The 21,196-nt window shown below is 36.3% G+C and overlaps 1 protein-coding gene and 1 non-coding gene across 4 annotated transcripts in view; both read left to right on the top strand.

The window, feature by feature from the left end:
* Nucleotides 1–21,196, top strand: part of CHLSN (cholesin) — a 342,470-nt gene that overhangs the window by 234,304 nt on the left and 86,970 nt on the right. For all 3 annotated transcript variants that reach the window (XM_074281124.1, XM_074281123.1, XM_074281125.1), the window contains one exon: nucleotides 14,503–14,699. In XM_074281124.1, coding sequence (XP_074137225.1) covers nucleotides 14,503–14,699 — 197 coding nt within the window. The remainder of the gene's footprint in view (nucleotides 1–14,502; nucleotides 14,700–21,196) is intronic.
* On the top strand, nucleotides 11,228–11,331 carry LOC141552279 (U6 spliceosomal RNA). Its single transcript, XR_012485087.1, has one exon. It is a non-coding gene; the product is annotated as a U6 spliceosomal RNA (small nuclear RNA).

Genomic DNA, 21,196 nt, shown 5'->3' with positions numbered 1-21,196 from the left:
AAGCAATATAAGTTTATTTTATTTCTCCACACAAAGTATCATCTTAAAACATTTTTAGTCAATGAATTGAAATGTCTTCAGTGTCCCCAGTGCTGGAAGGGTGATCTTTTAGGGAGAAGGGGAGACAAGAGCTTATATTTTCAAAATACTCAGTGAATGATAGGCAATATTTTTATTGGCCTAAAAACCAATAAAGATTGAACTGTTTTTATGAACTTTGAAGTACAGTCTTAAAGACTTTTCTAACTGCAGAACAGCTTATGTTGCTGGGAAAATGTTTACTTTGATTTTTACGTTTACTTGGCATAATAGTGAAATGTAAACCTTAATAGTGATAACTTTCAGATAATTCAAACTTAATCTCTGTGTTGCAAGGTACTGCTCCTTGCCCATGGTGGTACTTGACAAATGTTTGTTGTTGTTATTGATGTTGGTGATAGCCTAGCTCAGAGTATTCTTCATACACAACCTACCACTGCCATTGTAGGTTTTCTTTTCCTAATTAATTGGAAAAGGGCCCAGATCCTAGAGGATTTGATGGGTTTGAAATTACATAGACTCATGGGGCTGTTTATAAAGAGGCACTATTTAATCATTTAGTCTATACCCCTGCTTCCAGGAGAAACTATCAAAAGTTACCACTTCAGAAAGATTATTGTCTCTCTTTTTTAGTCTTAAAAAAATTCTTCAGAGAAGGGATCCTGTTTGCTTTTCAGTCAGAGGCTTCAGAGCAGGCAGTTCTTCCTGATAGTTAACCCAGGAGTCCTTTCTGCTGTAATTTGAATCCATTCCTTTGTTTTATTCTTAGTGGAAATGGAGAAAAGTTCCTCAAATAGGGGAGAGAGACTGGAGAGAGGAGGAGGAGGGGAAGACTGGAGAGAAGGGGAGAAATGGAAAGAGGAGGAGGGGAAGGAAGAAGAAAACAGGGAGGAGGATGGGGTTAAGGAAGAGAGAATTATTTTTTCCTTTTGTTAATCTAGCCTGTAAATGAATCCAAATTTTGTTTAGTGATAAGATCAATGTAACTAAAGTTCCAGTCATTGCCTTTTCTTTGCATTTATATCTTTCCTTTTGACCTCTTTTCTCTCCCATAATGCCTTCTGCATACTGGGACTAGAGTCAGGTAACCTGCTACTGGCTTATAGTCATCAGTGATGTCTTGGGAGTTGTCAAGATGTATCGATGTATCGTGTAAAAAAAACTGTAAATTGTTTGTGGGTATTTTTCCTTGCTGTTTCAAATCATCCTCTGGATAGTTCAGCTCCCCAAATCCAAGGGATTGATTTCTTCATAGCTTTTTATTCCACTCCTACACTTCTTTTTAATAATTCTGTATCCAGCAAACTATTTAAAAGTTTTTATGTAATCTTAAACTTAAAAAACTTTGGATCTACACATGAAAGTGGCACTTATGTCAAAACTGTTATTTGGTCATTAAAGCCTCATTCTTTATGGGCCACAAATGGAGAATGTTCTCAACAAGATGGAAAATTGGACTGAGTGATATCCCCAATGATGATGGTTAAGATGAAACTGCATATCTGAGCTGTATTGTTTTTGCGTTTGTTATGAATTTTTAACTTGAATTCTTCATAAGTTCAGCCAAATTTATTCACTGTTAAGGATGCACATAAACTTTATAAATACTTTGTAATTAAGGTAATCCTACAGTCTTGTCTCTTGAGTCAAACTGTGACATTTCCTTCCCCCACCCCACCCTTGACATTGGGTGGTCCCTTTGATAGACCTTTCTCCTTCCTTCCCATCCTTCCTGGCTTTGGCCATTTTCCCTGCAATCTCTCTCCATGCATTCTGATGCTGAGTGGGACTGTGAAACTAATTGGACTCCTGGAACACAAAGAGTCTTAGTGTTGCCCATGGACTAGCTAGTTCTCTGAACTAGTCCCTCAGTGTAGAACTCCACCAATCCCCCTATAGAAGTGTTGTAGTGTTCCTCAGGGTGACTGAGATTCCCTATGAATGCTTTCCTGCTATGGGGGAGGGGAGGCCTGGATGGAGGAAGAGAGGAATTAATGAAAACAATAACAAAAGCCACACCCAACCCAAAACAAAAATACTGGGCCACTTTGAACCCCTGGGAAGTGTAACTTGAGAATTGGAATGGGTTTGGCCAGGGGAATTGCTAACATCCTGAAGCAATATGATATGTTGATGAGAAAATGCAGTGGCAATTTCCACCTTGGGGTGATTGGAATCCTAGAGCCTCAAAATAGAGTAGCCATTTGTCATCCATCCACCTAGATGTTACAACTGTACTTGGGGTAGCTTTCCAGAATTCATTCCCATTTCCTTTTGCTTCATCCCTAAAGATGCTTATATCAAAAACAGCAAGATGGATCCTTTTAAAAATTAGAGTGTTGGTAATAGTAGTGATGGCCTGAGCTCCTTGGATTCCAAGGCTATACATTAATCAAGTCAAGGGCAAGAAGTATTTATTAAGCACCTTCTGTATTCCAGTTACTGTACTGAGGATACAAAGAAACCAATTACAAGAATAATAATACTCCTATTCAAAAGGAGATCACAATCTAATGAAGGAGACAACATGCAAACATAGGTTTTAGGCAGGATAAATTGGAGCTAATCTTAAAGAAAAGGCACCAGCCGTAAGAGCCTGAATGAGTTAGTTGATGGATCTCTGATGAAGACCAGACTAACTAATATCAAGAGTATGTCTGCCTGAAGGTCCCGAGATGATTTATACTTAGAGGCACTGTGTCTACCACCCCTAAAACTGCTTAATGACTTGAGAGTAGAGGAATTTGTGGAGGGAAAAAATGTTCAGAGGGCCAGGGTGATAGCATCATCTTGCCATATGTCTGATTTGGTGCTGCTTGAAGAGTCCAGATTGCCTTTTGAAAAAAAAAAAAAAAATGCTTCGCTATCAGCTCGGTGTTGCCTCAGTCTCAATAGAACCTATCCTGCCTGCTCTATCTCCACAATGCATTGATATCTATCCTATTTTAAGTCTTCTTTAAAAAGGCATTAGAAAATTAATTTTTTCTTCTTCATCCTAATTATCATGATCTCCACCTATCTTCCTTCAGTTCCAGAAAGGCATATCAGTTTAAAAAAAGAAAAAGCAACAATGGAAACACTATATACCTTTCCATCATTAAAAATTTCACCCTTCATCATCCATTTTATGTTTCTGATGGTGTTGGGAGTGATGAGAGGCCAACCTTTATTCTGTACTCAGCCCTAGATATCAGAGGCAACCCAGAATTCTCTCTGAGCCAGCTTTTTCAGATATTATTTCTTAGATTGGAGTGGAGCCAGTTAATAGAGGCTGGATGGACTGCCCAGCCTTGTTATTCACAGGAGCTATTTTTTCCCCCTTCAGCAGTTCCATGAGTGTACTCTTCCTTTACAGAGAATTCCAGAAAGATGTGATATTGTGACTAAAGTCACACAGCAAATTGGTGGCATAACTGGCAACAGAGGCCCCCCCCCCCATATACACACCCTCCACCCACATTACAAGAAGAACAGTTAACCAAAACAAATGGGCTCTGACCTTCAATGATAGTAGCCTCCTTCCACATCCGTAAAACGCCACAAAGGAAGGCAGGTGTGCATCGCCATCGGTCACCACATTGGTCATGGTTCTGACTTCTCCCCCTTTTACATTTCCAAAGCTCCTTTCATTACACAAAAAGCATTGTGTAAAATTGGTGCTGGCTCTGCCAGCCTAAGATATCATGATCCATGAAGAATATTTGTGTGTAAATTTGGTTTTTCTCCTCTCAATTAATTCTGGACTTACTCTATCACATGTGATCTGTCTGGATCACAGATGTGCTGGAGTGCTCCTCACTGCAATAGCGTGTGTGCCATGAGGTAGTGCTCTGATGGGAAGGCATTCCTATCACATGGTCATTCTGGTATGACTGGCATCCAGACCCACTAGGATAAGGTTCTTTGTTAAGCCAAATCCCTCTTGGAAACTAATCCTACTCTAGGGAACCTCCCCTCCCCACCCCCATACTGCCATTCTTGGCATATTTGCTGGGTGGATTGTACCCCTTTGGTCATGGTCCCATGAAAGAGTTATGGCATGAACTGGTCATTGCCAATGATACTCAATCCATGTTTTCTTTAGAGTGATGGAAAATAGTAAAAACAAGACAATTAATTTTTTTTTTTTTTTTTTTTTAATTTTCAGTTCCATGGTCCCATGAAAGAACTATGGCATAAACTGTCCATTGCCAGTGGTACTCAATCCATATTTTCTTTAGAGTGATAGAAAATAGTACAAGAAAGACAATTTTAAAAAAAAATTTATTTTCATTCCAAATTCACTCCTTTTCTCCCACTCTCCCCTATAAATTGAGAAGGCAAGAAATATGATACCCATTATACATATGAAGTTAAAAAAACAGGTAATATTAAAAACATAAATAACGTATTTTTAAAATTTTTATTTTGAGTTCCAAATTCTCTCCCTCCCTCACTCATTGAGGAGGCAAGAAATATTACTTACCATTACACATACATAATTATATGCATATTTTAAGCATATGCAGGGGTTTTGTTTTTTTAAGTATAGAGAATATTCAAAGCATAGACCCAGATGAAATTTAATTCTTCACTATCCACTAAGCCCAAGTCCTCACTAAGTTTAGAAACTGCTGGCATAAATAAAAACTTTCCTTCCTGACCAGAGTGACAGATTTTGGTTCCAGATCCAGTTCTGCCCCCTGGCTTTGTATACCTGAGCAAATTCCCTAAACTTCTTGTATCCCTTTTTTCTTATCTAAACAATCTTAGGAAATTGTACTACATGAAAGTTTTAATGATTCACCTCTATTCAGGGTCTCTATTCTACACAAGTAATCTCAAGACTTAAGGAAAAGGAAAAAATTGCTACTCTTCACCAAGTAGAAATTGAGAAATTCCATCTTCAAGAGAGTGTGAGGTTAACTTGCCATGTTTATTACCATCACATTTGTGACTCAATATATCTGATGAAAATTGAATGTTGGATAGATATTTCTGGTACAGGATGCAGACATTATCCAATGAACAACTTATTATGTCTTTGCCCTTAATTCTGAGCAGCATTATTACCAAGAGAGATTCCTAGAATATGAGTATTGGAAGAGATCTAGAAAACCCCTTCCTTTTTAATCAAATTACATCATTAGGCCTAAAAGAAACCCTGACAATTGAGGAAACTAACTTGAAGAGGTCTACCAAGTATCAGAGCCAGGATTACAGCCCAACTCTCCTAATATTCAGTTTATTGGATTACCTAGAATCATAGAAATGAAAATATGGAGGGAACTTCTAGGACCATTGAAGTAGAATGTCAGTCCCTTAAGAGCATGCACTAGTATCTTTATTTTGGCCTGAAACCTTAGCATTTTATATAGTAAGCATTTAATGTTTTTAAAAATTTGAATCTATAATTGGATTTTGCATCTTTTATTCCTTCTCATATTGCACAATTTTATACCATGGAGAAATTTTACATGTGTAAGGAGAACACTCTAATATTTAAAAGAGGTCTTAACATTGAGACCCTTCTCAGAATAATATTTTATTTTCATAAAATGGAATCCCTAGGATTACATAAAATAAAATAAACCAAAAGTCAGTGAAAGTAATGATATATATTTTTTTCCAACTTAAATTCATGGACCCCCTGAAATCTACCTTGGAAGTCTGTGAATCTCAAGAGAAAACCCTATAGTGAATCTTTTTGGAAAGCAAGGAATCACTTAGGTATAATACGGGCCTCTCATTTTTCTGCTTTGTAAGGGCAAAGTACTGCATGTCAGATTAGATTGAGGTACATAGAAACATATATGTGTGCATATATATACATATACAATTTCAGACAAAAAATGTGGCCTTATGAAGCAGAAAAAAATTGAGTGAGCAGAGTAATATTTTCATGACAAAATCATATTGGTGAAAGAAGTCCCATTTGATCTTAGATTTTTATCATTGAATAATAACCTTTCATCTACCCTCAACCCGTCCCATGTAATGCTATCTTTTTTTTTTCTTTTTTCTTTTTAATAACAAGTACAACAGCATTTTATAGATTTAGAGGGCACAGAATTGGCATTTTTTTCTTTGGGAGAGAATAGTAAGGGGAAATTTAGTCAGGCAGCCATCTTTAGCCAAATCAATTACAGCAATTAGTGTCCACTTATAGAAAAAAGCCCACATCAATTGTGATGGGACCTTCTGAAAACAAATGAACTAAAATGATTAATGTCCTCGTTCCCAATGGGATCTTGGCCAGCAACCCAGAATTCAAAGAAACACCAGGAAAAAGGAAGCAGCCAAGTACAGTGGCAACGTCCCTGAACTGAGAGAAGTCAGTTGTAATCCTGACTCTGCTGTTTAGTACCTATGTGACTTGCATCTTAGTTTCTTTACTTTTAATTTTATAATGTTGTATTAGGTAATCCCTTCTCCAAGATCCCTTCTAATTCTTAATCAGGACTTCTTAACCTCTGTACTTTAAAATGTGTAGATGATATATAGATAAAAATAGATACATGAACATTTATTTTTTAAAATATTATTTCAGAATATTTGGTTTTCTTTGTAATCCTATGTGTTTTATTTCATTCATTTAAAAACATTTTTCCTGTTTCCACTCATATGAAAGAGTGTTCCAAATCACTATTGATCAGAGAAATGCAAATTAAAGACAACTCTGAGATACCACTACACACCTGTCAGATTGGCTGACAGGAACAAATAATGATGAATGTTGGAGGGGATGTGGGAAAACTGGGACACTGATGCATTATTGGTGGAGTTCTGGAGAGCAATATGGAATTATGCCCAAAAAGTTGTCAAAATGTGCATACCCTTTGACCCAGCCATACTACTACTGGGCTTATATCCCAAGGAAATACTAAAGAAGGGAAAGGGACCTGTATGTGCCAAAATGTTTGTAGCAGCTCTTTTCGTAGTGGCTAGAAACTGGAAAATGAATGGATGTCCATCAATTGGAGAATAGTTGGGTAAATGATGGTATATGAAGGTTATGGAATATTATTGCTCTGTAAGAAATGACCAGCAGGATGAATACAGAGAGGTTTGGAGAGACTTACATGAACTGATGCTGAGTGAAATGAGCAGAACCAGGAGATCATTATACACTTCAACAATGATACTGTACGAGGATGTATGCTAATGGAAGTGTATTTCTTCAACATAGAGAAGAGCTAATCCAATTCCAATTGATCAATGATGGACAGAATCAGCTACACCCAGAAAAGGAACACTGGGAAATGAGTGTAAACTGTTAGCATTTTTTTTTTTTTGTTTTTCTTCCCAGATTATTTTTACCTTCAGAATACAATTCTTCCTTTGCAACAACAACAACAAAATTCGGTTCTGTACTTATATATTGTGCCTAGGATATACTATAAGATATTTAATATGTATGGGAATGCCTGCCATCTAGGGGAGGGGGTGGAGGGAAGGAGGGGAAAAATTTGGAACAGAAGAGAGTACAAGGGATAATGTTGTAAAAAAAAAAAAAATTACCTATGCATATGTACTGTCAAAAAATGTTATAATTATAAAATTAATTAAAAATAAATTAAATTTTTTTAAAAAAATCCCTTGACAGATGATGTTGCCCCTGTTTAAAAAATTTTTTCTTTCTATGAAGTGGAAAATGACATATAACTAAGAGCCTGTTGCCTTGTAGAGAGTAAGAATAAGACCAATTCTAAGCATCATCATATAATTGGTGTATTATCTACTCTCTTCTGATCCCTCAGCATTGATTTTGTTACCATTCTTCAGTATTCTGTCTAACCCCTTTTTCTCTTTGTAGAGGAAAGAGACCTGAAAAACTTACTTTTTTTTTTTTTTCTGTGTTAAGTTCTTCTTTCCTGAGGATCATATTTGTATTTTAAAAGACTCCTAGGAGAGGTGAGTGTTTTACATATAACATAATCAATGGCAATGGGGCTTAACCAAATTTAGAGAAGTGTAAGATAGACTAGGACAGCTAGGTGGAGCAATGGATAAAGTGCTGGGCTTGAAATCAGGAAGACTCATCTTCCTGAATTCAAATCTTTGTGACCATGGGCAAGTCACTTTACCATTTGCTTCAGTTTCCTTATCTGTAAAATGAGCGGGAGAAGAAAATGGCAAACTACTCCAGTACCTTTGCCAACAAAATCCCAAATGAAGCCTTGAAGAGTCAGATAAAATTGAACAACAACAAAAATAGAAAAATGTATTACAGTAAAAGTTCCTCTGGCAGCTTTTATTTTCCCACCAGAATAAAAGTCCTATCCAAAACTACTTGTTTGTACTATAGTTTTGACTTGTTAAAAAAAAAAAAAAAAAAAAAAAAAAAGAGGTACCATTTCCTCTTTGTTTTTTACATTCTAAATTAAGTCACATAAAATGTTGCCTAATTGAAAAATGAGCTGTCAGTTCGCAGAAATGAAAAAGAGTTGCAGAAGATATATTTATAAAACTGATCCTGTAGCTAGACAAGAGATGGGAAACACATAGTCCTTTTTTAGGAATTTCATTATGGCCAAATGAACATGAATCCTTTTGGTAAGAAATTCAACTTTTGCTTGAATTAGAATTGCCTGGTCTACTAAAAAGAATGTTTTTAAAGCATGGGTAATTTCTCTGTGCCCCCAAAAGAAATTATAGCCTGCTAATCCCCCAAAAAGTTAAAAAAAAACCCACAATTTTATGAATATTAGATTTGCAGTCTCATTAACACAAAGATATATAGTAGAGTCATAGAATTTCAGCTACCAAACATTCTGTGAGATCTTTTGAGGACCTTTCACATTATTCTCTACACATAATCAGATGTAAAGGGCTAGAACTGAGCAATGCACTTGGATAATGAAGCACATGAGATTAATTGCCAACTGGACAGTTCTCTTATTAATTTGTTTGAAGGTTGACCCTCCCCAGCTGTTCTGTGCTGACTTGATTGGTGGGACAAAGAGGGGGAAGTGACGTGTGTGGGGGGAGTAGGAGGAGGAAGAGGAAATGAGACTAGGACGCTGACTCAGTCTCTCCTGGCGTTTGAGGGAGGAAGGTGTGTGTGAGATTGCTAGGCCTAAGCCCCTGACCTTGACTGTAAAAGATCAAGAATAAAGACGTTTAGTGATCCTGATTCCGGCTGATTCTGGGAAGACAGAGTTCCAGCAATCAGATAATTCAGGGATAAAAATCTTTTCCTGAGGATTATGTCTTCTTGGATCCCTAATCTTTGATCCCAAAAGGCCTACTTCCACAATAAAAGCGATGTTATGTTTAGAGTAGACTGGCACTTAATACCAAAGTTTGGTACCAGATAGACAAAAAAATCATCACTTATGTTCTTGGAGCCCTAAATTATAAGACTGGTGAAGACAATAGCTTGAATTTCATAGATTTGGACAGACTTCTATTGAAGCACAGAACAGATTATAGAAACCAAGTGTAACTATGTTTCATGCACCTGAGAGAGAGAGAGAGAGAGAGAGAGAGAGAGAGAGAGAGAGAGAGAGAGAGAGAGACTAATGTGTAGGAAGCTCAGTTGTATAACCTGTTGGAAGCATCCTTTCTCCTTATCTTAGATGACACCTGGGCCTGCCTCTATTTCAGTCCTATCTGATCTGATCAGGTTTCTTTCTTTAAAAAAATCAGAATATTGGCCCAGCCTAGGTATTGATTTAAATCAATTATATATGCCCATAGCACTCAGTTCAAGTCCTCTCTGCCTTCTACATTTACTTGATCCAGTCTTGATTTTTAAACTTGACTTTAGCCTTCAGATTGGAAGAAATAATGAAATCTCTGCATGATATCAGGCTAAGCAAATAAGCAAATGTGATTCTATTCATGCGGGAAGAAGGAGGCAGAACGGGTATTTGTAAGCCCTAACCAATTAGGCAAACTTTGGAAATTACACACATCTCCTGTTGTTCGGTATCAGAGACTTTAAGCTTTCATTGTAATACATGTAACTTGCCTGTTATTTATGCCTGTGTGTCCAGAGAACACATTTTTCTAACATCATGGGTTAGAAAATACCTTAAAGATCACCTACTCTAACTCCCTATCATTTATACAAGAGAAGAAAAATTAAGATTCAGAAAAATTAAGTGATTAAAAAAAATTAAAAATTAAAAAAAAATTAAGTGACCATTACTCAAGATCACTCTAGAAAGTGTCAAAGCTAGGATTCAAAACCAAGTTTTCTGGCTTCAAACCAATCATTTTTATAAAAGTAATATTAAGAACCATGTTCCTTTTTATCATACATTTTTAATCTAACTGGCTTCCTATTTTTCCTATCCTTTGCTCCAACCTTTGATTTTTGTAGTTTTATTGATTATTTTGAATAAAGGTATGAACTTCTTAAGATTTCTTATCACAAAACAACATTGCATCAAATTCAAGAATATTTCAGAGTTTGCCAAATGAGATCCATATCCATCACTTAAAAGAATTTGATCTAGCTTTCCATACAAGAAAAATAAAGTAGATGAAAAATGCCAAGAATATAGTTTACAGTTGAATGGACATGCTACATAGGCAGTTTATCTCTTCATATTTGTTGGATAGATACTGCTCACAGACAGTGATCTCGGTTCAGAATTAGACAACAGTTTGGTAGACAGATCTGCCTTTGAAAATTTTCATGCACTTTTAACAATCCCTCACTTCTTTCTGTAACAACAGACTCCCTTTTAAATATTAATTTTCTTCCATCAATGCTAAATGGCTGAGTCAGGAACACCATCATCTCTGAAAAAATTCAAGTTACAGGTCACCCAAAAGGTAAATGAAGAGGAAGGCACATCATGATTGGTGTGAAAAGGCAGCAATTTGTTGTTGTTATTGACATTGAGTATTTCAATTATGTCCATCTCTTCGTGACTCCTTTTTGCGTTTTCTTGGTGAAGATACTGGAATGGTTTGCCAGTTCCTTCTCTAGCTCTTTTTACAGATGAGGAAACTGAGGCAAACAGGATGGGGTGACTTGCCCAGGGTCATATAGCTAGTAAGTGTCTGAGGTTAGATTTGAATTCATGAAGCTGAGTCTAACTGATTCCAAGCCCAGTGTCATTGTGTCAACTAACTGCCCTGCAACACATTACCAAAGGAAAAAATGGAATATATAGGGTGTCACCAGAAAGATTTATGACTGGAAAGGAAAGTGTACCAGTTTTGCAGTAAGATCAAAAGATAATAATCTGGTGCTTGCTTTGGTCACACATATACTAAAATTGGAACAATACAGAGAAAATTAGCATGACTCCTGCAGAAGGAGGCATGCAAATTCATGAAGCATTCCATGTTTTTTAAGAAGAAAGATAATCATTAAACAACTCAGGTTTGCCATTGGTATTCATGCAATGCTGAGAAATCTAGTGGAAAGACTAACACGTGGAGACTCTCTGTGGAGGATTTACTTAGGACATAGATAAGAACTCACAGGATAAGAAGTGGAACTGAGTTATGATCTGCACCATTGGAAGGACTGACTATATCATAATGAGCTCTCAACTCTTGGGAAGTGTAGTCTCTAATTTTTATATACTTATGTATATCTATAATGATAGGGTTAGAGCAGAACCTGGCATATCAGCATGAGGGATCTGGAATTGCAGTCAGTATCTTTCTACAAGAAAAGCATTGCAGATGCATTGGGATAATGCTAACATAATCCATTTTTCACATAGCCTGAGATATTTTAAGTTAAGGATGATCATTTTGGCTATATACATAGCACATCCTTCATACATTAGGATGCCAATATTGCTTTCAGTAATAGTGTATATACTATCCTAACTGTCATACCTGATAGAGATAAGAGAAAGCCTGGTCTTTGGTGTTGACATGATCTCTTACTCTAAGGGAAGGTGTTGTCATGTTGGAAGACAAGAATTGCTGTGTGTTTCATTGCAAACACACCATAATTCAACACATTTGAGAAAGTTGGGATTTAAATTCTGAATTCTCATAACTCAGGAGTCCTTAACCTTTTCTGGTCTTATGACCCTTGGGAAAATTAGTAAAGCCTTTGGACTCTTTCTTAGAAAAATGTTTTTAAATGCATCAAAGAAAACTCCTACAATTACAAAGGAAATTACTTATATTGAAATACAATTATCAAAATATTTTTTAAATTCACAGACCCCAGATTCAGAACCCCTGCTTAACAAGCTAAATTTCCACTTTTAAGAAAGGAAAAAGGGAGGGGGGCTGGGAAGGAATGGGGGAGAGAAGCTTTCTTTTGTTTCAGATGATCCAGAAGAGGCAAAGTTGTTAAGCATGAGACAAAAGTTGTCAAGGAATTGGCATTTTATGAGGGAACTTGATGGGGAAGAGTCAAAAAGAGGAAGCAAAATGAAGGGGAGAGGAGACAGAGTAGCAACTTGTTTTGTTTTTACTAGAGTCATGGGAGGGAGGGTTAGAGTTTTCAAATAATAGGAGGAATGTGTGGGGAGGGCAAAGAAGGTAACTTACAATGCTTTGATTAGAAATACAGAGTAACTATTTTTTGTCAGCACAGTCTTTTGCTGTTGGGCCTTTTATGTACAAGCTCATGGGCAAATAGTAAACATATTTACTTTATCATTTCCCCAACCTCAATTAAATGGATGGTTAGATTCTGTGGAGAAAGTGTAATATGGTAGAAGGAGTTGATGTGTAGGAGTCAAACTAGAGTTTGATTCCTTGCTCTTACTTAAATTTATGTGATTTTAGGCAAGGCATTTAAATCTTCTGAGCCTCATTTCCTTTATCTATAAAATGGAAATAATGCTTCTATTCTCTACCTCAAAGAGTTGTAGAGAAATGGATAGGTAAACTTGCATTATATAAGCAGCTCTTGGAATAATCTTTGAAAAGCTAAGGGGAATGAAGTGTTTGTGGTTTGGGTTAGTTTGAATTTTTGTTGATTATTGTTATGGTTTTTCACCCCTTCTCCCAGCACCTTTGGTTAGAATGTTACTGCTTTCTAAATGAAAATTATTTCACTCCATTACGATAACATATCAAAGAGTCGGCCCTTTCCTTTATCTCCAGCCTGAAATTTAACACTCTTAGGAGTTTGCAGAGCCATAGCATCACTGGGGGGAAGGGAGAAGGACTTAGAAAGGTGAAGAAGGAAGCACTCCTCAATATTTCCTCCCCTCTACACCTATCCATATACATCTTGCCTTTTCACATAAGATACCAATCTCTTTTTAGCAAAGTAAAGAGAAAAAAGATTAGTGACTGGATTGTGAAAACTCATTATACGGCCGCTAGGGCTGCTCCTTTACTTTCCCCATGATTCTTGCCTACATGATTGAGAATTTAAGATATATTTTTTTTTTCATTTTTAAAGATTTAAATTGTCATAACAGCCTTTGATATTCTGGTCACATGAATGAATGGATAAGTATTAAGTATTAATTATACACCAGGCACTATACTAAGCACTGGGGATATGAATTTTTAAAATTATGACAGTACCCACACTTGTGAAGCTTATATTTTAATAGGGGAAGATAATGAAAGTCACTGGAATTGTGAGTGGACTCATGGGGCATGTCTGCTCCAGTAATGGTCAGGTTGATTTGATTATTATTCACAGAATAAGAGGTAGAAAGCCAGATAAAGTCAAACCTTTGTAGTTAGTTTCCAGGTATAGAGTTTATTGTTTCCAAGACTGTTATATTTATGAGTAGGGAATCTTATTTTCTCTAAACTATGTATCTCCCCCCAATGTCTAACACTGTAGGCCCTAAATAATTATTTATTGAATGAAACTAGTGCCTCTGATGGTGGAGAAAGGTAACTGTGCTGTCAAATGCAAATTAACATGCGAATATTTATACTCTTTAAAATTACTTTTAATATCATTTATATTTCCTAATATATCCCTTTTACCTCCAAGAACCATCTCTTATAATAGAAATTTAAAATATTTTTTTAAAAAATTAGTCAATAAAACTACTGAACATCATGACCATCTTATCATCCCCTACCTCTTCAAAAAAGGGAGGGAAATAAATTCTCATAGATCTCCTTCAGATTCAAACTTGGTCAGTATAACTCGACAGCATCCAATTTTGTTTTATTGTTTTCATATGAGTTTGTAATCATTGAGATTCTTGTTTTCCTTGCTCTGCTTCGTTCCCATTGCATTGGTTCATATGAGCCTTCCCATTGCTCACGTTTGTCATATATTGCAACACGATGTTCACAACTTGCCAGCTATTCCCCAGTCAGTATTTTCTTATTTAGTTTCCAGTTTTTGCTACTCTGAAAAGTTCTGCTACGAATATATTGGCAGAGCTTACTTTTTATCATTTACCACTGCCGAGTGGCACAAAAGTGCCTCTGGTTTTTTTCAGTGATCTCTGCTTTCCAGTGAACAGAGTTCCAGGGAACTATGAAAGTTATTTCTTTTAAAACGTTTATTGTGTGAATTTCCTTTTCTTCTCTGAAACCAACATAGGGGTTTTTTTGGGTTATTTTCAGATGGATGCAGCAAGTGATGAGGAAAAGCAAGATGAGCAGGAACTGACTCCAGAGGAAATGAGAATCCTGGAAAGAAAACTGAAGAAGGAACGAAAGAAGGAACAAAAGAAGCAGCTTCGGGAAGCAGGGATTTGTGTTGTAAAAGAAAACCTTGAGAAACCCTCTGGAGCCGAGTTGGCCTTGGACTATCTCACTAGGTAAGAGTCTTCACCACCTCCTGATCATCCCTCCATTTCATCGATTCCACTTAGGAGACAGAGACCTACTTGAAGGTCCCAAACTAGAGAAACCAGCCTAGCTTCTTGAAAAATTTCCTTCGGGTCATTGCTAAATACAGTATATTGTTTCATTCCAGCTGGCTGGTGTGAATAGGATAGGCCAACCCAAGTTTACCTGAAATGGCTTCACATGCCTTAGCTGTCTCTAAGATCTTTAAAAGATGGCACAGAGCCCAGTAAAAGTCTGCATAACAAGCAATGACCCTGTCTTAATACAGATGGCATTGCTCTGATTTTTCCATGACTGGAGATCACAAACTTGCACTTAACTTAACCTAGAAGACACTGGATTATTAGGAAGTTTCACATCAAAGAGAGATTGTATGTTAAGTTGCACAGAGTATGTGTATTTTTAGAACCTGAGTATTTATAATCAGAGACAGAAGAAGGGGACTGTTGTGTGTGTTTCCAGATCCTGGCAAAGGTTTGATGTTAACTAAGCTAACAGCTTTGTGCGTGGCTTTTTGGATGCTTATGAAAAACGGCAAACCTGGGCTGTGGTGAAAAGAAAAACATTGTTAATTTAATCTCTTTTCCAATTAAATAAGGTCATTTGTCCCAAACAAGGACAGAAAATAAGGGATTGTTTTGGCTTGTTAGTGATGATTTTGTTTTTATTTGCTACCCACTGGTAATCTCAAGAGGTAAAAAAAAATTCTCATTCCAGAAAACAGGATTTTCTAGTTTCCATTAGAGTTCAGTTCAGATATCACCTAGCATAGGAGACATATTCCTGATTCTTTCAAGCTGTTAATGTTGCTCTTTCAGTTATTTCTTTTACTTCCTTACTCTCTCTTTTTCTCCATCTCCCTTCTTTCTCCTAGCAAATATATTCTAAACAATCTTTGTTAGGTGCACATTGTCCCTAACCACAACCTTATCATTCCTATATTTTAATCTCTGGTTCAGAAATCCAAATTCCATTCTTAGAAACCATCTTAATCAGCTGTTTGTGAAAGTTCTATCTGGGAACACAAAATTTTGGCAGATTTAGTGGTGGGTCGGTCCTTTCTCCTCTCCCATTTTCTCTTAATCTTTCTCCTTTTTCCTTTCATCTGAGAAATCCAATGATCTCCCACTTTACTCTCTATGAAGTTGAAAGAAAATAATGATATTCTCAACTAGGGACAAATATGTTCCTTTTGCTTGACATTCATTATGAAATAAAAGCAGATCAACTGATATCTTGGATTAGAGAAGCAGAACACCAATAGCTGAGATTTTGACCCTGAGAAAATAATAGGAAGATGATTTTTAATTTGCATTTGGAAGAATTTATTTTATTTTATTACCCAATTAAAGTGTCCTTTTGTCAGTGGTGACCATGAAAGTTAGGTTAATGAAATCATTTACCTCTTTAAGCCTTAGGTTCTTTTACTGTAGAATGGGAATGATAACATTTAGATTACTTCATAGGTTTCAAGATTAAATGAGATGATGTATTTAAAGTGCTTGGGAAATAATGAAGCATTGAACCAATAACTTTTAGTGACATCCACATGGATGCTGATGGAAATTATACCCTTTAGAATCCTGGCTCAATTAGCTGTGCTGTTCATTGATTTGCATAACAATGGAAGAGATTTGGTATTCAAATTTCCACTTGTCTTTCCTCTCACTCTCCTCATACTTTTGATTCCCTTGTAACCTTGAGTATGGGGGTACTTTTGCTTAATCGAGATATACTTGACACCTTAAGGAGCTCTTGGATTTCCCTTCCCTATTTTATAATACACATTCACTTACATTCTGAAAACCAAAGATTTTGATTAATTGAATATTTTTATTAACCAAAAGCAGTCATTTGTATCTAATAATAGCTTAAAAATAATACTCATAATAATGGCAACTAATGAGAGACACTGTGCTAATTATTTATAATCTCATTTGATAAAATATACTTCTGTACTTTAAAGAGCATTGATTTTATCAGTGGGTTTACTCCCTCCACTCATGGAGATCACAGCCCCTAATTTTCATAGTAAGTCTTTGAGAATTGCTGCCATTGAAAAAATCAATAACCCTGCAGCTAACCTTTGAAACATAGCTATTTGGGTTCTCAGATGACAGACAGACAGACATATATATCATCACTGAGAGACTCAAAGTCTCTCAGGCAGTAGGACCTGCTCTGGATTATACTCTTTTTACACTGGGATAACCTTTAGGAAGCAGGGATTTGTCTCATCCTCTCAAGGATGGTGTACACTTAACAATAACTGTTAAGATATTTACTAGGAGTCTTACAAATCTAAATAATGCTGTTAGTTGAAAAGGAAAAGAAGGGGAGAAAATTATATATATAACTATAGATGAAGATATATCCACCAACTTAGGTGCCATAGATAGCAGCTGAATATAAAAATAGTTGAGACATCCAGAGTTCTCCCATGAACTAACTCGCAAAATCTAACAAAAAAGCTAATAATAAAATCTGTACTTTCAAATGTCTATACACAAATGCAGAACATATGGCTAACAAGACTAATTAGAGATCCTAATGCAGAGGAAGAAGATTTGACCTATTAAATATCACTGAGACTTAGTGGCATGAGATCTATGATTAGACTATATCTTGAAAGGTATAACTTAATCAAAACAAGCAAAAATAGTTAAAAGATATGGGGAAGAAGAATAATTGAGGAGAAAGATGGGAGCATTACCTACTTAAAAATCATACTTAGGTAAGGAAATAGAAAGCAGAATAGGAAATGTCATAGAGAGCTTTTTGGGTAAAAATTAATAGAGGCCAAAACAGAAGGTATATTGCTATGGAATTATTGCAAATCCTTGGACATAGAAAGAAATGGAAAGTTCAGGAAACAATCTTAAGGCCTGACAGAAAGGCTTGATAGAGTCATTTAGGGGAACTTCTGATGGAACTCTGTCTTCCCAGAAATCAGCCAGAGTCAGGATAATCAAAAGTTTTTATTCTTGGTCAGAGAATTAGATCTAGCAATCTCCACACACACCTTCCTCTCTCAACCACCACGAGAGAGAGTGCCTCAATTTCCCTTCCTCCTCCTACTCCCCCCATACACGTCACTTCCCCCTCTTAGTCCCACCAATCAAGTCAGCACAGAACAGCTGGGGAGGGTCAATCTTCAAACGAGTTAATAGAGAACTGTCCAGTTGGCAGTCTCATGTGCTCCATTATCCAAGTACATTTGCTTAGTTCTAGCCCTTTACATCTTCCGCTTTCTTTTGTTTTAGAACACAGGTGGTCACGCCATCCCTGTCTTTTCAGGGAGGTGAGAACCCCAAAAAGGAGGTGATCACGCCCCCCCCCCCCGACTTCTCAGGAGGGGAGATGAAAAGCACAAAAGAGAAGTAGGGATTGCTAGCAGGTTTCTGGGTTGAAGGGTCTTATTAGAGACAAGTATGCACAAACCCATCAGCATGGGAGTTATTACACAAGCACATAGCAATAATGTAGAGGCTATTAGTGATGAGTCTACCCACAGTCAGTGCAGGCTCGATGTGGTGTAAGAAACAGGAATTGTACATGCAAGTAGTGATATAAGAAACAATATAAATCAACATGGTTTTGTAAAAGATTTCCAAAAGTCCTAGATGGAGGGTATGTAAACATCAGTCCTCTCCAGCAATTAAGAGATAGTCCAAAACCAATCTATTGTCCACACACATCTTCCTCTCTCAACCACCACAAGAGAGTGCCTCAATTTCCTCTTCCTCCTTCTACTCCCCCTACACACGTCACTTCCCCCTCTTTGTCCCACCAATCAAGTCAGCACAGAACAGCTGGGGAAGGTCAACCTTCAAACATGTTAATAGAGAACCGTCCAATTGGCAATTAGTCTCACTGCTCCATTATCCAAGTGCATTTGCTCAGTTCTAGCCCTTTACAAACTTCAGTTTTCTGCATTATAGAATTCTGGATTTCTAGAATTCTCTTTCTGACCTAAATAGAACAACCAAACTTTTCTTGATTTGCCTCAATGATAATTTCATCCCTCAAAAGGTAGACAAAATATTAAAGGTAAATTCTATTCTATATCACTCTTATTTACCAGCTTTCTATAGTCTTCTAAGGAACAGTTTTTAGATAGTATGAACTAAAATTCTGTTGGAAAGTCTTGCCAGCAAAGTTAGCTCTTGAGAGTGAAACTGTAATATTGCCAGTAAGGAGGAAGAGGGGAATTGTTTAAAGAAATGCATATGGATGTATAAGGAACCCATCAGTCAACTTGGCTTTTTTTTTTTTTTTTTTTTTTTTTGAGGCTGGGGTTAAGTGACTTGCCCAGGGTCACACAACTAGGAAGTGTTAAGTGTTTGAGACCAGATTTGAACTCTGGTCTTCCTGAATTCAAGGCTGGTGCTCTATCCACTGCACCACCTAGCTGCCCCCAACTTAGATATTTTTAAGTAAGGTCAGGTGATGAAGGATTAATACTGGAAGAAGCATGTCAGGAAACCTAAAGCTTAGAATAAGCCTGAAGCTTGCTGGAAATATAAAGGACAACCATAGGGGTTTTGTTTATTTGTTTAGGTATACTAGGAAAAGAAGTAGATTAAAAAAAAAAAAATAGATCCACACTTTAATGTGTAATCCCAGTGTTTACAAAGAGAAGGCAATGCTGATTAATTCTTAATTTTGCTTTTGTTATTTCTGTCAATAAGACCAATCTTTGGTCTGAAAAGGATGCAACAACAACAACAACAACAAAAAATGATTAGAGAGTTAAAACACAATTAAGTGAGGGACTAGTAAAAGAAAACCCAGCTGCCATTATTAAATGCTTATATGTGGGCCACTGTACTAAGTACTAGGTATGCCCCCCCCAAAAAAAAAAGGCTTAAAAACATAGGCCCTGCCTTTAAAGAGTTCACATTCTAATGGAGGAAACAATATGCAAGCAATTCTGTACATTCAAGATCCATATATAGTATGTTTCTGAGTAATCTCAGAAGAAAAACATTAGCAGAGCTGGGAATAGTTGGGAAGAAAGGAGAAAAAATTTACTGCTTTTTCTCTTAAAGAAGTAGTCCTTGGGGCAGCTAGTTGGGGCAGTGGATAGAGTACTGGCCTAGGAGTTGAATATCTGATTAAATATGGTTTTCACTTACTTAAGTAACTGTGTTACTGTGGGCAAGTCACAACTCCAATTGCCTCACTTCCCTCTTCCCCTCCCAAAAAGAAGTACTGCTCTCTTGAGCAGGGATATAACAGAGGTGCATTTTAGAAATATTTATTTGGTGGTTAAGTGGAGAATAAATTGGAGAAAGGAGTTTATTAGGAAGCTGATGTAAATGAAAGTTAATGAGGATCTAAGGCATAATGTGAATGTAGAGAACTATCAATTCATAAACATTTGTTAAGCATCTAGGTGAGTTTAAGCTTTGCTAAGCTAGGGATACAGATACAAAGTTTGTAATAGAAAGTTGTAGAAGTAGAAATGACAAAATTTGGTAGGGAGAAAAAGGAGACACAGTCAGATCAAGTTTGTGGAACTTAGTGATTAAGGAAGACAGCAGTATCCTGAACAGAAATAGATAAGTTGGGAGGAGTGATGAATTTATGTAGGAGAGATATTGAAATTCATTTGGGATATGCTGAATGTGAAATTCCCATAATTTGGGAGAATAATTCATTGTTGATGAAATCTGAACTGATCCAACCATTTTGGAGAGCAATCTGGATTTATGTCCAAAGAGTTATTAAACCACTTATTCACTTTGACTCAGCAATATCACTACTTAGTCAGTTTCCAAAGATAATTATGGAAAAAAAGAGTACCTTATGTGTTCTAAAATGTTTATAGCGCTCTCTATGTAGTGGCAAAGAACTGGAAATTGTAGAGATACCATCAATTGGGGAATAGCTAGAAAAGTTGTGATGGAATACTACTGTGCTATAAAAAAAAGTAATGAGTTCAATGATTATAGAAAACCATGAAAAAAATTGCATGAAATAATGAAGAGCAAAATGAGCACAGCCAAGAAAGCATTGTATACAGTTACAGTAGTATTATTTTTAAAATGACTTTGAATAGCTTATTTTGTCTATCATAAATACCAGATTAACTATAAAGGACATATAAAGGTGCTATCTGTATCCAAGAAAAGAAAAGTACTTATAAATAGAAGTATGTACAGAATAATTTTACATACATATATATATATTTGTGTCTGATGGTAGCCATCTCTACCATGTCTAAGATGAAACAGAGGGAAGGAAGAAAGAAAAGAAATTTATGTGATCGTTTGTTATATATTTGAAAGGAATAACAAATTGTGCATAGTAGATTTGCAGTTTACTTGTAAAATTATTCTGCAGTTTAGTATTGTACTATGTTATGGAAATTCCTATTTTAACCCATAAATGAAAAAGAAAAGAAAAAAAGAAATTCCTACAAGATATTTAGTAGTAATTTGGCAATATAATTTTAGAGTTC

The sequence above is a fragment of the Sminthopsis crassicaudata genome, chromosome 1 (genome assembly GCF_048593235.1).
Source record: "Sminthopsis crassicaudata isolate SCR6 chromosome 1, ASM4859323v1, whole genome shotgun sequence".
NCBI classification, from domain to species: Eukaryota; Metazoa; Chordata; class Mammalia; order Dasyuromorphia; family Dasyuridae; genus Sminthopsis; species Sminthopsis crassicaudata.
This window is presented reverse-complemented; position numbering and strand designations above follow the sequence as displayed.